This window comes from Zeus faber, assembly GCF_960531495.2.
Source record: "Zeus faber genome assembly, chromosome: 9".
NCBI classification, from domain to species: Eukaryota; Metazoa; Chordata; class Actinopteri; order Zeiformes; family Zeidae; genus Zeus; species Zeus faber.
The window spans coordinates 6122702-6135458 of record NC_137197.1 but is presented as its reverse complement, the minus strand read 5'-3'; the positions used below and the strand labels follow the sequence as shown (position 1 = coordinate 6135458).

At 46.5% G+C, this 12757-nt stretch overlaps 1 protein-coding gene across 1 annotated transcript in view; it reads left to right on the top strand.

The window, feature by feature from the left end:
* Positions 1–12757, top strand: part of nbeab (neurobeachin b) — a gene marked incomplete at both ends in the record, with an annotated part of 275893 nt that overhangs the window by 174280 nt on the left and 88856 nt on the right. The window contains one exon of the mRNA XM_080007466.1: positions 2006–2130. Within this exon, the coding sequence (XP_079863592.1) occupies positions 2006–2130 (125 nt within the window). The remainder of the gene's footprint in view (positions 1–2005; positions 2131–12757) is intronic.

Here is a 12757-nt window from a genome sequence, read left to right as displayed (position 1 = left end):
CACACTGTGTAATCTTGCGTTTACAATATCATTTACGTGGGTTTCTCCTTTCCACCCACTGACATCTCTCTCGCTCTCTCTCGCTCTCTTTTCCGCGGCTAAGCTCTGAGGGAGATTGACAGGGGACAAGCTCTCGGCTTTGGCTTTTCCTTTTGCATACGGCGGCTCATGAATGATTTTTTCTTTTTTTTTTTTTTTTGTGCGCCCTCCCCCCTCATCCCGCGCACGGCTCGCACCTACGCGCTCGCGCCCCCTTTGATTGATACGTAACCCGAACTGAGCTCTCGTCGCCCACCGGAGCGCGGCTAAACCTCCTGAGCCTCTTGATTTCCCACATTTGTAGATATTATGTTCGCGAACAAGGGCGGCCTGCGTTTTGTGATCTGACGCGTGTGCGTACACACACACACACACAGCGCACACACACTCCCTGCAACACGTTAATCTGTTTAGACTGCCCTCAATATTATGGCAGAGAGGGGGGGGGGGCTGCACCAACCATACAATTAGATGTGCAAGCGCCTGCCAAGCACCGTGTCCTACACGCACAGCGGTGGAAGAGAAAGACGCCCTCCAGGATGTGGATCCGCCCTCACTAAATCCCTGTTATTGCTCAGGTTTTGGGAGGCTTGTTTGGTTTTTTGGTTTTGGTTTTGGTTTTTTTGGTTGATGGAAGCTCCTCCTGCGATAAAACGTGGAGGCAAAGACATTTTAACGGCGTTTCTGTCGTGGGGATCGGGGAGGACGACACACGTCCGTGGATATTCTTTGTTTGTTCAGTAAGTACCGATTCCCCCGGCCGGGGAAAAGCGTTCATCACAAATCCACGGACGTTTTTGGGCGGCGCCGCCTGCCTCCGTCCTGCAGGTGTGTTTTTTTTTGGGGGGGGGGGTTTAAAAACAGGTGGGACTCCCTGCCTCCAAATCAACACTAATCACGCTCTCCTTCTTCACATGTCCCTCAGCCCAGGCCTCAGACCCAATCTGCTGCTTTTTTTATTTTATTTTATTTTTTTATTGTTATTATTATTCACGGGAAAACACGAAAGGCTTTGAAATATCTCCAGCTCGCACCCGCCTGGAAACCAGCGGCACTTAGTAACCCGATGCTGGTCCGGCCTGCTTAATGGTTTGCATTAGCTGCAAGCAATAAAATTATCCCAGGTCCTCGCTAATGTTGGAATAATCATTTACAAAGATGGTTACCACATGCTGGAGCCATTTTCTTCTCTTTTTTTTTACCCCTTTTTTTTTTTTTACAGCCCTAATTCGCTGTTATTAATAATGAATAAAAATGCAATTTTATGTTGGGTTGCTCCAGGGCCCCGAGAATCATTTCAATGAATATTTCAGCACATTATTTTAATCACGGCTGTGCATATGCAGGGGCAGGGGGGCTGTTTTATAGTCCCATGCCTCAACCGCCCGGAGACCCCAGATCATTAAAGCCCACGCTGTCTGCGTTGAGGGTCCTACCTTTGATTTACAAGACTTGTTAAAAAACATTGTAAAAAAAGGAGGCAAGCTGCGCCATTTATACTTGTAATTTGATGCTGTATTTGTTAATGGGAGTGCCCGTGATTTATGAGTGCAGTGGTGGATGCCCTCCGCACACACACAGACACACACACACACACACACACACACACACACACACACACACACACACACACACACACACACACACACACACCCGCCTCTTGCTGCTAAAGGCCTGAGTGGAGTTAGCATCACCAACCTCCATAGAACATGCCGCTGGTCCACCTCGTAAATCTGCTATCTGCTGCCTGATCCCCGTCCAGATGTGAGATGTGTCCTGTGATAGAGCAGTGGCTGCAGTAATCAGGCCGTCACTAAGTGTGTGTGTGTGTGTGTGTGTGTGTGTGTGTGTGTGTGTGTGTGTGTGTGTGTGTGTGTGTGTGTGTGTGTGTGTGTGTGTGTGTGTGTGTGTGTGCGTGCGTGCGTATTTGTGTGCATATGTGTGTGCATGTGTGTGTGCCCCACAGTCAGCTGCACGACTTCTGGCGTCTAGACTACTGGGAAGACGACCTGCGGCGGAGGCGGAGATTCGTCCGAAACCCGTTTGGCTCCGCCCACTCGGACGCCGCCTGCAAGTCACTGCAGGACTACGGTGAGTGGAGTGTTTGCTCCGGGTCACTAATGTAATAACATCCGTTCCTGAGGAGTCTTGCAGGGGATCAGTATGGAAATCCGTACGCTGTAAATGTTTTGGACGTTTTGCGGTTATTGACCTTTTGGGTTCAGTTTGGCTGTTAAACGGCTTTTATTTGCAGTTCCAGTCCATTCAAGGTGGCAGCTCGGTCCCCAGTACTTACTACCACCACGTGTAGTTGAAGGCAGTTTTGGAGCTTTTTCTTGTTTTTTACTGTTTCGCTCCTTTTTGCGACTTTTCCAAATGACCCAGGTGATCTTGTAGTGTGGTTGTCGGTCACCACCTCGTGTTAATTTGGGCCTGTGTCATGCTACAGCGACTTTTAAAGCCCGGCAGCTTGATGCTGTTAAGAGCTACCGCCGCTTCGTTCCTGTGTGTCATGCAACGTGCTAAGAGACAAATCCCGGACTCCCGTTTTCTCCAATTTCCTTTACCTGAAAAGTCCCTTTCCTCCAAATTAGGGGGGTCCCAACAGCCCCCCCCCCCCCAGAAACCCACTTAATAAAGCCTGATTCAATCTGAGGCCCTTATTTAAAAGATCCATTTTCCGTTTTTCATGTATTTATTAGCGGTGGTTTTGAACTGTAATGGTTCTCTTTTCATGGTAGAGAGAGCAAGGATTTTAGGGCGTATAATACATTACAACAGTGGTTCTCACATGGGGTATGCCCCCCCCCCAGAGGTCTTTCAAGAGGTTCCAAGGGGTGTCGCCCCCCGCCCCCAGCAACATGATTAATGGTTCACCCACTTCACCATTATTTAATTACATGACATCGACACCATTAGGGAATGTAGTGACTGTTTCGATCGAAGTTATGGAGTATAGACCCAAAACCATATCCAACAATTAAAATCTTTTCAGTTTGGGGTCTCACAGACGGCTTCATACGGAAAAGTTTGAGAATCACCGCCTGAAATCCATGCAATATGCCCATGGACTTTGTCACCGTTTATATTTAAACGTATATTGTACCAATATTTGAAACATACTGTTACCCTCAAATTGACCAAGGCCCGACCCCCCCTCCTGCGATTTCTGGCGACCCCCCCGTCGGGATCTTGCTCCTCAGGTTGGTAAACCCCTCCTTTAAAATCACATTTCAAATCAACGGCTACTGAAAAAGACGCGGTAAACAGCCTCACCTGGTAAGTATCACATCCCTACCTGGAAATATCACTTGATTTGGCCATTTCGCGCGACTTCAGAGAGCTGCAGAGAATGGTGTTTTCTCCGCCCGCACCGTCCTCGCGGGCGCTGCTGCGTCTTGGCCGCGGCCGCAGCCCATTGGCAGTGGCTGGGATGTCATCTGCCGCCCTCGGTGTCCGGCTGTGCCGCGGCTCCTGCGGATAGACGCATGGCAGCTGCCGTCCTGCACGCGGGACGTTCATATCAGAGGCCGTCGCACCATCTGCTCCCAGTGTGTGTGTGTGTGTGTGTGTGTGTGCGTGTGTGTGTGTGTGTGTGTGCGTGTGTGTGTGCGTGTGTGCGTGCGTGCGTGCGTGCGTGCGTGCGTGCGTGCGCGTGGCATCCCTCGTTTTGTGCCATCAGGACATCTTACGGGTTGAAATCGAGCCGTGGACATTCTCTTTGTTTAGTGGGCGAATAAACACAATTCCACGTGACAATACATTGGATTGTCGCAGATTTGCATTGGACATTAGGCCCCTTCCTGCAAATTTGAAGCTGAAACCTTTTGACACTTGTTGTATGAGCTCTGCACTGGGATTCAAGATTTTTTTTTTTATTTGTCACATACATATACATACTTTCATACATATATGCAGTGAAATGTAATAATGCCTTCACCTGTGGATTAATTGTGTTGTTTTAATTACGTAGCTTATCTTTATACGTCTGTTTGGCATAAGAGATGCTTATCTCAATGATGATGATAATTAAGCAGTAACATTAGAGGAGTCCATGAGATGTCGGCTCGAGGCAATACAGTCTATGATTTTTTTTTGTTGATGTGTTCTGTGCTTTTTCCGATGTTTCGTGGCCGGTTCGGTGCTCGGTTCAGAGCTTGGTTCCACTTACCGTGTATCCTTTCATCTTAAAGTTTTAACGGTTGTCTTTTTTTTCCTCTCGGTGAATAATGGACAAGGGCAGGAGAACGAGACCGAGTGTCATAACTACTGCTCCCCGTGTTGTTGACTTTATAGTTTTGGTGTTTGTTGGTTGCTGTGCATTCATTGTTTTGGTCGAGCTCTGTTGTTTTTGTCTCATCTGGTTAGAAGTGACGTAAAACACGCAAGCGTTCCGTGTTCCTCCAGAGAGGTCTGATGGGTGTTGCTGGGGCCACTGAAGGATGGAGTTCTGGGAAGTGGTTTATAATAAACATTCAGGACTGGCTTTTGCAGGTTCAGATCAGATCAGGGCATTTAAGAGTTTGGGAATCGGAGCTCCACTTGCACGTTAACGCCGTCCCGGCATGAAGGTCCTCTCTGTGGTGAAAAATAATTATAATAATCCAAAAAAAAAAAGAAAATCCACACAAAGCGCCTCGAATTTGGAACCCAAGAGTCCATAAAACCGCACTGCGTTTGCTAATCTGCGATTGCAACGAGACGAATAACGCGTAAGCCTGTCAAACCCAGCGGGATCGCCTGTGGTTCTGGAACTTTAAGGATTATTTTCCTTGACTCTTTTTCCCGGCCGCACCGCGCAGGTTGCGTATTTATAGAAGTTGAGAAGGAGGAGTGTGTTTTTTCCCTTTTCACCACCCGCTAGATTCCACGAACAGCGGGAGTTGGCAGTTTGTTTTAAACTGTCCCTCGACCGTCCACTTTTCTTCTCGGTTGTTTTTCCTTCTCGCCGGAGTTCGCTCGTAATTAGGTTGAGGTGCAGTACCAAAGACAAGGCGCCGTCACCGGCAGATAACCCCCCCGCCGCGGGGATCCGCGGGTCAGATATCTATTATCGACGGCGGCCCAGCTTTGTTTTGACAGGGACTCCGCCGGGCGCCCGTCGCGAGTGGGCCTGCGCGGCGCGGCAGAGCGAGCGGGGGCCCTGGAGAGTCATTACCGCGGCGATAGAAGTGGGAAGTACTGAGGGAAGAGCGGCTCGTCCACGCAGAGCGCCTCGCCACCACTCTGACAGCGCCGAGCGACGGCGTCTGCTCAGCCTCCATCTTGATTTTGATGAGGGCACGCTCGCGCTCTTCCGCTCGCGGTGGATGTCGTTGTCACGAGCCCGCTTGGGGACGGGTAATGACAGAGAGCGGGTGGGGGGGGGGGGCACGCCCGACTCTGCTCACAAAGAATGTCTCCGGGAGTGAGCGACAGCTTTGAACTCCTCAGACGTTGCTCTCCTTCGCTCTCTAAATATTATTTAAGGAAGAAGACAATTTCTTGCCGCGGAAGAAAGTTTTTCTCTTCCCTTAAAACTGTATGAGCCTCTGTGTGTGTGTGCGTTGTGCGCGCGTGCATGCGTGCGCTCCCCTTTTTTGTGAACTTTACATTTCCCAGTAGTTGTTATAAGGAATGTTGGTTGGAGTGCTGCTTCATGGAAAGCACAACTCGTGTGTGTGTGTGTGTGTGTGTGTGTGTGTGTGTGTGTGTGTGTGTGTGTGTGTGTGTGTGTGTGTGTGTGTGTGTGTGTGTGTGTGTGTGTGTGTGTGTGTGTGTGTGTGTGTGTTTAAGTTGTTAGTGTTTTTTGCGTATGTATTGCTGTGTATGTGTTTTGCCTGGGCATGCGTGTATCTATTTATAAGCTGTATATGTGTGTGTCTATTTATATATATGTGTGTGTGTGCATGCGTGTTTGTATTTATATACGTGTTTTTCTGTATTTATACATGGGGTGTGTGTATATTTATGTACAGTGTGTATATACACACTGTATATATTATAAATGAATATATTTTGTGTAAGTGCATGCATGAGTTTGTTCTGGTGCATGCTTGTGTGTATTTCTGTGTGTGTGTGTGGGTATTTATATATGTGTGTTTGTGTGTATTTGTGTGTGTGTTTTCATTCTCATGTATGTGTGTTTTTCTGTTTTTATACATGTATTTATACAGGTGTGTAGTCATACGTGTGTGTATATTTATATACATACTGTGTCTGTATTTATAACTGTGTGAATTTATTTTGTGAGTGCACGCAAGTGTTTGTTCCAGTGCATGCTCATGTGTGCACACAGGAGTGTGTGTGTGTGTGTGTGTGTGTGTGTGTGTGTGTGTGTGTGTGTGTGTGCGTGCGTGCGTGCGTGCGTGCGTGCGTGCGTGCGTGCGTGCGTGCGTGCGTGCGTGCGTGCGTGCGTGCGTGCGTGCGTGCGTGCGTGCGTGCGTGCGTGCGTGCGGTTAACCTGGGCTCTGTGTCTATTAGCAGCGCTGACAGCTTGGCCAGCACTTTGTGTCTCTCCACTCCTTTAATAACCTTCCCTGTTACGGCCGCCATCAGACTGCACCGCGCGGTGATTGGAATTGGGCAAGCATGAAATGGAAGCCACGTTAATATTGATCCAAGTGTTTAACGGGGTGTTTTACCTCCGGGTGTCCTTGCTGTCAGGTGAGTGTGCCACGGTGTGATGCGCCAGGGCCGCCACGCGTATAGATCCTCACTTCAGGAGGAAGTCCATCCCATAATGCCCCGCCGCAGGGATTGCTCCGTCTCAGACCTGGGCTCGGAGCGACCGAATCGGGCCTTTGAAAATCACAGGAACGGGTCGGGACGGTGTTTGTGGTCAAATATAAAACCGCATCGCAGGGCTCGAGCTGAAGCCGGCCGCAGATGGCTCGTGTTGATGAACTCAGAGATGCAGTGGTCAGATGGATCTGAGGTATTTTAATAACTGTCGAATAGTTTATCGTTTGGATTTGAGGGGGAAAAAAAACCCAACTAGAATCAGAATTTGTATTTGCTACACGCTGCGGTTAAAATGCTCAAATGGCCTTTCTAGGATAAGCCGTAATGCACCAAGTTTTCTCGTGGCCGTTCATCACCGTTGAGACCTCGTTCCAGGACAAAACAAGGGGGTTCTGCAGGGGTCAGTCGACGTCACATTAAATCACTATAGATCGTTATCATTCCAGGTCATCAGCAAAGAAGATGCTGTCGAGTAGATCGACCAACGGTAGATTAGTTGAAAGTTGACAGCTCATCACACGTGCCTGTCACGTACCTGTCAGGACCCTTTTCTTTTGGGGGGGGTGGGATCTTGGTTAAATTCCCAGAGCCGTCGCATCTGGGAGGGGCCGCCAAAACTGCCCGGTTTTCATGTTCAGAACTCCAAATGTAAAAACCTTTAAACGCAAATTAACTTTGAGAAGTTTTTGTTTAATCCACGCTTTGCAGAAGAACTATTTTGTTGGGCGCGTGAGTCGGAATCCAGATGTGAAGGTTATTAAACACCGATGGTGGTGTTTGGAGCGGTGGAAGAGGACGCGGTGCGGTGCACAGGTACAGGACTGGTAATCACTGACAGAGGGGATCGACCCCCACACATCAAAGGTGTCGTTTACGGCGGGGGAACAAAAAGAAAAAAAGAATAATCCGAAATGAGCGGCTTGCATCACAGGAAGTGGAACGTTGTCTCGCGTTTCAATCGTCAGTAAATAAAAGTAATATGGCAGAGGGCAGCGTAACGTAATCCCGCGGAATGCGCAACCCGTGGAGAGGACACGGAGGAGGCCAGAGCCTCCATCAGGAACAGATCCCGGCTGGGAGGTGGGAAAACGGAGCCGTTTCAGGGGAGAAACACGACGCGTCGTATTGGGAAGGATCTCACGGAGCACCGATGAACGCCGGTGTGATTTGTGAACCGGGTGTGAGCCGGGTATTTCTGCGGAGGAGGAGGAGGAGGAGGCAGGTTTCCTCGGCGTATCAACCAAACCCTCTTTCTGGTTTTTAAAAATGTTGACGGTACTCATGGAGACCCTGGTTACAATTTATAATAAAATAGTAGTGGTGGTGGAACCATAGTTGTTTATAAGGATCTAAATGAATCACTGATGACCTCATTGATTTAATGCATTTATGCATAATCCTAAATCAGAAGTTTAATTCCACACCCTGTTTTTTATTTATTTATTTATTTATCTATTTATTTATTTATTTATTTTTAACTATAATTAAATGGGACCGGTTAGAACTAATAGTAGTAGAGTAAAAAATGTAAGATAAGATATTATTTTATTGATCCCCCATTGCAGCTCAATAGGGAAGTGTAAAGTACAGAGTAGCAGCAGCAGCAGCAGCAGAATGTACACCAAATTAACAATATATACTGATAAAGAGTCCAACACTAAAAAATAAAAATAAGTAATAAAGTAATGTAGTCTAAAGCATAATTATTTAAATTAAATGCAAATGAATAGTTTTCTATTTTTTAAATGAGTCGATAGTTATTTGTAGATTGATATTTGTTTTGAAATGTAATGGAATAAAGGTCAAAACTCTGAGACTGAATTTACTTCAGTAACTTGAAAGATGTACTTAAATACAGTCATTAAGTACTTGTAATTACATATTGTATTTCTTTCCACCACTGATACGAGCTTATAGAGCTTATTGTGCGTAATCACCGGGTGTCATGACATTTCACTGCATATATGTACGACCGTATGTGTGTGTATGTGACAAATAATCTCTTTAACTTGAACTTGAACTTGAACTTGATAGTACTCACAGTATGAAGCCACCACGGGATGACACATTAAGCCGTTGCCGTTGGCAGCCCTCGAGATGCCTTTGCTTGTTTTGAAACACACAAAAACAATTCGCAGCATAACTTGATTATGTGATATTACCTGATATATTTTCATCGTCCGGTATTTACAGTTGTGATATTAAATTACTGCCGGGAACTTTGTGAGATCGGCTCTTTTCTTCCCGAAGAGTGCGCAAACGGCACGAGCGGGCTCGGGGCTTTAAGTGAAACATGATGTGGTGGATTTCTCCTGAGGAGAGGCGGCGCAGAGGTGGAGAGACGCCTTCTCCCAGAATCCTCGGCAACCCTCGGTGGCGCGCTGCGGCGTAGGAACCACGGGCCCCCGCCAGCACCGCCACCGTGGAGTCGGGAGTTTCAAAGCGCTCGCCTCCGTCCCACGCCAACCAGTAAAACTAGCCGACGCCGGGACGCGTCCATCGCTCCGTCAGTTCATAACTGTACGACGTGGGCGTGTTGGCGGGAACGCATCGCGCCCCATTCATTTCATCACCCTTAAATCTACACGGAAAATCTCACAGTCGTGTTGCGTGTTATATTGTTTTGAATACAACATGCTCTCAACCCAGCTTTATTATACTGTATATTGTTATATATAGTTTAGGTTATGTGTCATGTTTTTCAAGTGTTCTTCCATATTCATCAGTCTAAGACGCATCATAAAATATATTAATTTTCCTCTTACTTTAATCATTACATGGAATATTTTATTATTATTATTATCATCATCATCATTACTTTTAAGGTGCTGAAGTCATTCTCGTGCCACTCACACATAGAGAGGTGGAGTAGAATCTCTTTTCCTCTGGGTTATATAACGTCTGTTCCCATCTTCCACTTATTAGATTACTAAACAAGTTGGCCAACAGGGTTCTTTCAGCGCGCGGATCGTGTTTCTCCAGACTGCAGGTGATGATTTCATCTGTTGGGAAATGTTACTTTTTTATTAGTTTTTTTCGGTATTGGACTTGTCCTCGGAAAACCCGAACGAGGCACCGGGGCCTGTGGCTCCGCGGCGGACGCTTGCGCACGGAGACTGGAGGTCGGGAGGGCCCGCCCTGAAAAGCCCAGCGAGCTCTTAGCTCTGCGTTTGAAGGACGCAGGGAGACGACTGATCGCTCTCCAAACACCAACACACTGCGGATCATTTGGAATATCAGTTACGATATGATGGGAATCCTAGTGAAACAAATACAGTTGTGTCGTCCAACCTGCTGGACCACCAACGTGCCGAATTAAAGATGTGGTTTTGAGACGTCAGTTAGACAAAAAATACAAAAAGCTTTCTCACAGATGGTAAGACGCCTTGTGCATCTTGGCAAAAGAAAATATTTTCCTTTTTGTACTTTCTGCAAAATAAGAGTTCCATCAACACGCACTGTTAAGTGACTGTAGACGAGAAGTGGAGAACATGACCTTATGAATCGGCTCATAAGATCATATAAGTTTTCATCTTGGCTTTCATATGTCTGTACTGCATGTTTCCCTCAAAGGGACCATTACAATATTATTATATAATATCAGATCAACTCAGTTTTATAAAGGAATAGGGAATTTTACTTCCGCTAAATAATTATTTAATTCTAATAATTCAGATAATAATTAATCAATGTCAATGTCTACGAAATGTAAGTTTGAGTATTTAACTGCTATTCTGCTTTTCTAGCAGTGTCATTGCATTCATTGTTAAGACGACGCAACTAGCCCCTGAGTGTAGCATGATGTGTTTATGTACCGTAGGATTTTTTAGCACCGTGGCTCCTGTTATAGTGAATTCTACATTTTGATGATCACACTGAGTTAACCACGAATGTGTCTTTTCTTTGAGTACGACACATTGCGCTAAGCAGTACATACAAAAGAATTTACACTCGAAATGAGCGCGTTATGCCCTAAATTGAGGTGTTTATGCTTCCGTTGGTGAAGGCCAGACGTCCACTTACCATCAGGGCGATGATGGACTGCGGCCTAGATTTTGTTTTCCCCCTTTGGTCGCAGGTGAGTTATGGCAGCCATGAAACGGGTCGCCCTCTCTCCTTCCTTTAACCGCGCGGTGGACAAGGTGAGCAATTGGAACAGTTTTGTAATGAGTCTGCCTCGACAGCTCCGCGCTGGAAGTCCTTAACTCTGACAAATGGCGGCGGACGCAATTTGATGCACGAACATCTCTGAACCAATGGTCCATCAGTCAGCAGGAGATGGCTTTTTCGTGTCAGCACATTCTCCCCCTCACGTCTTAGCTCTTCATTTCTGATTATTTATAGCCGTATTACTGGTTCCGTGATAACTAAATTGCATTGTGGGCAACGTGGCTTGCCGGGCTGGTCCCCTCCCTCCCCTCGCGCTGCTGCACCTCCGCTCATTTACGCCGGTCATGATCCTGCAGAAATCAGTCTGGTTTATTTAGACAGCTCCCCACCGCTCAGGCTTGCCAATCAAAACGTCCGTTTTTTGACTCAATTTCCCCTTTTATTTACTCCCGGCGTAATGACGGTTTACAGAATTACAGTTTTAAGTTTCATCCCGCTCGGCTTTGATCTGTGACCGCTGGCCGGCTTCTGCCTTTAACATTACACAGAATTCCATTTCCGAAACGCTCTGACGTCCTCCCTCCCGCTGATGAAAGAACTCCAGATATGAGACAGAGCAGGAAGCAGACTTTTTTTTTTTTTTTTTTTTTTTTTTTGGTCTCCGCTCCAGCGGTAGCAGTGTTGACAACAGTCAAATGTGACCCCTTGGAAGACGAGGTGCATGTTTCACAGGAGAGGGAAGGAGCGCCAAATTAAGAGCGCAGGCTGAAAGGAAACATGTCGGACGGGGTGTCAGCCGCCTCCCGGGTCCTTGATTGGTGCTTCGCGCGGGAGTTTCTGCGGCGGTTTCCTATGAGGGGGGGGACTTCAGAAAGGCACATCCGCATTAACGCCGAGCGCCGGTCGCGCGTGCGATGCGAGCTGATTTAAGTTGATGAATGCTTCGCCAGGCTCATCTTTGTTTTTGGGACGTATGGACACGCGGCTTTAACAACGCCACAATAAAACCCTGCTGGAGCCGCCTTTTAATCCTGCTGTCGGTTCGGCGCTGCTCTCTGTGCCTCCGAGTCACAAATAGTCTCCCTAATTGACTTTGAGCTGGAGACGTATCCCTTGACACCATTTCTGGTTATTTCGAGACAAAAATAGTCTTTCATTGTTGACCTTGTTTAAAAATAAAAGATGATGTGTCTTTGTTCCGCGCATGTGTTTACCCTGATATTTCAGATAACTGAAAGGCCAACGGAAATAATGTTGAATGCATGAATGAGCCGCGTACTATAATGCTACGTATTATGTGCATTTAAAGGCTGCGTTCTGTTATGTGCTTTTTTTTCCTTCCCCCGTCGATGGCTTAGTAATGCAGATGTAGAGTTCCTCTTCAGTGTGATTCTGCCTTCAATCACCTGGCAGATGCTATCGCATGCACTTTGTGAGGCTATGGAAAACAGATTCCTTCTTCAGTTGGAGACACTGGTGTGACACTTGAAAGCCTTGCTCATCACTTAGCTCACAACACTGATTTGGGTCGGACTTTTGGGGGTTCAAAGTGTGCAATTTGAAACATCTGACTCTGTGAAGCTGTTTATCGGTTCTCTTCTTTTTGTGCTACGCTGGGAATTGATGATTTATGTTATTATGGTAGGATTATTATTATTATTATATAAATTAATTTTTTGCATTATTATTTTTTTTTTTATTCTTCTGAGTATTATTATTAATATTATTATTATTATTATTATTGTGATTATTATTATTATTATTATTATTGTTATTATTATTACGACGCCAGCTAAACGGCTATACCTCAGGCCTGGAATGGCAAATCTTTTTCAAATTGGCCACAGTGGTAGTAAATCCCGACAAGCTACGGTCCAGAGAGCCC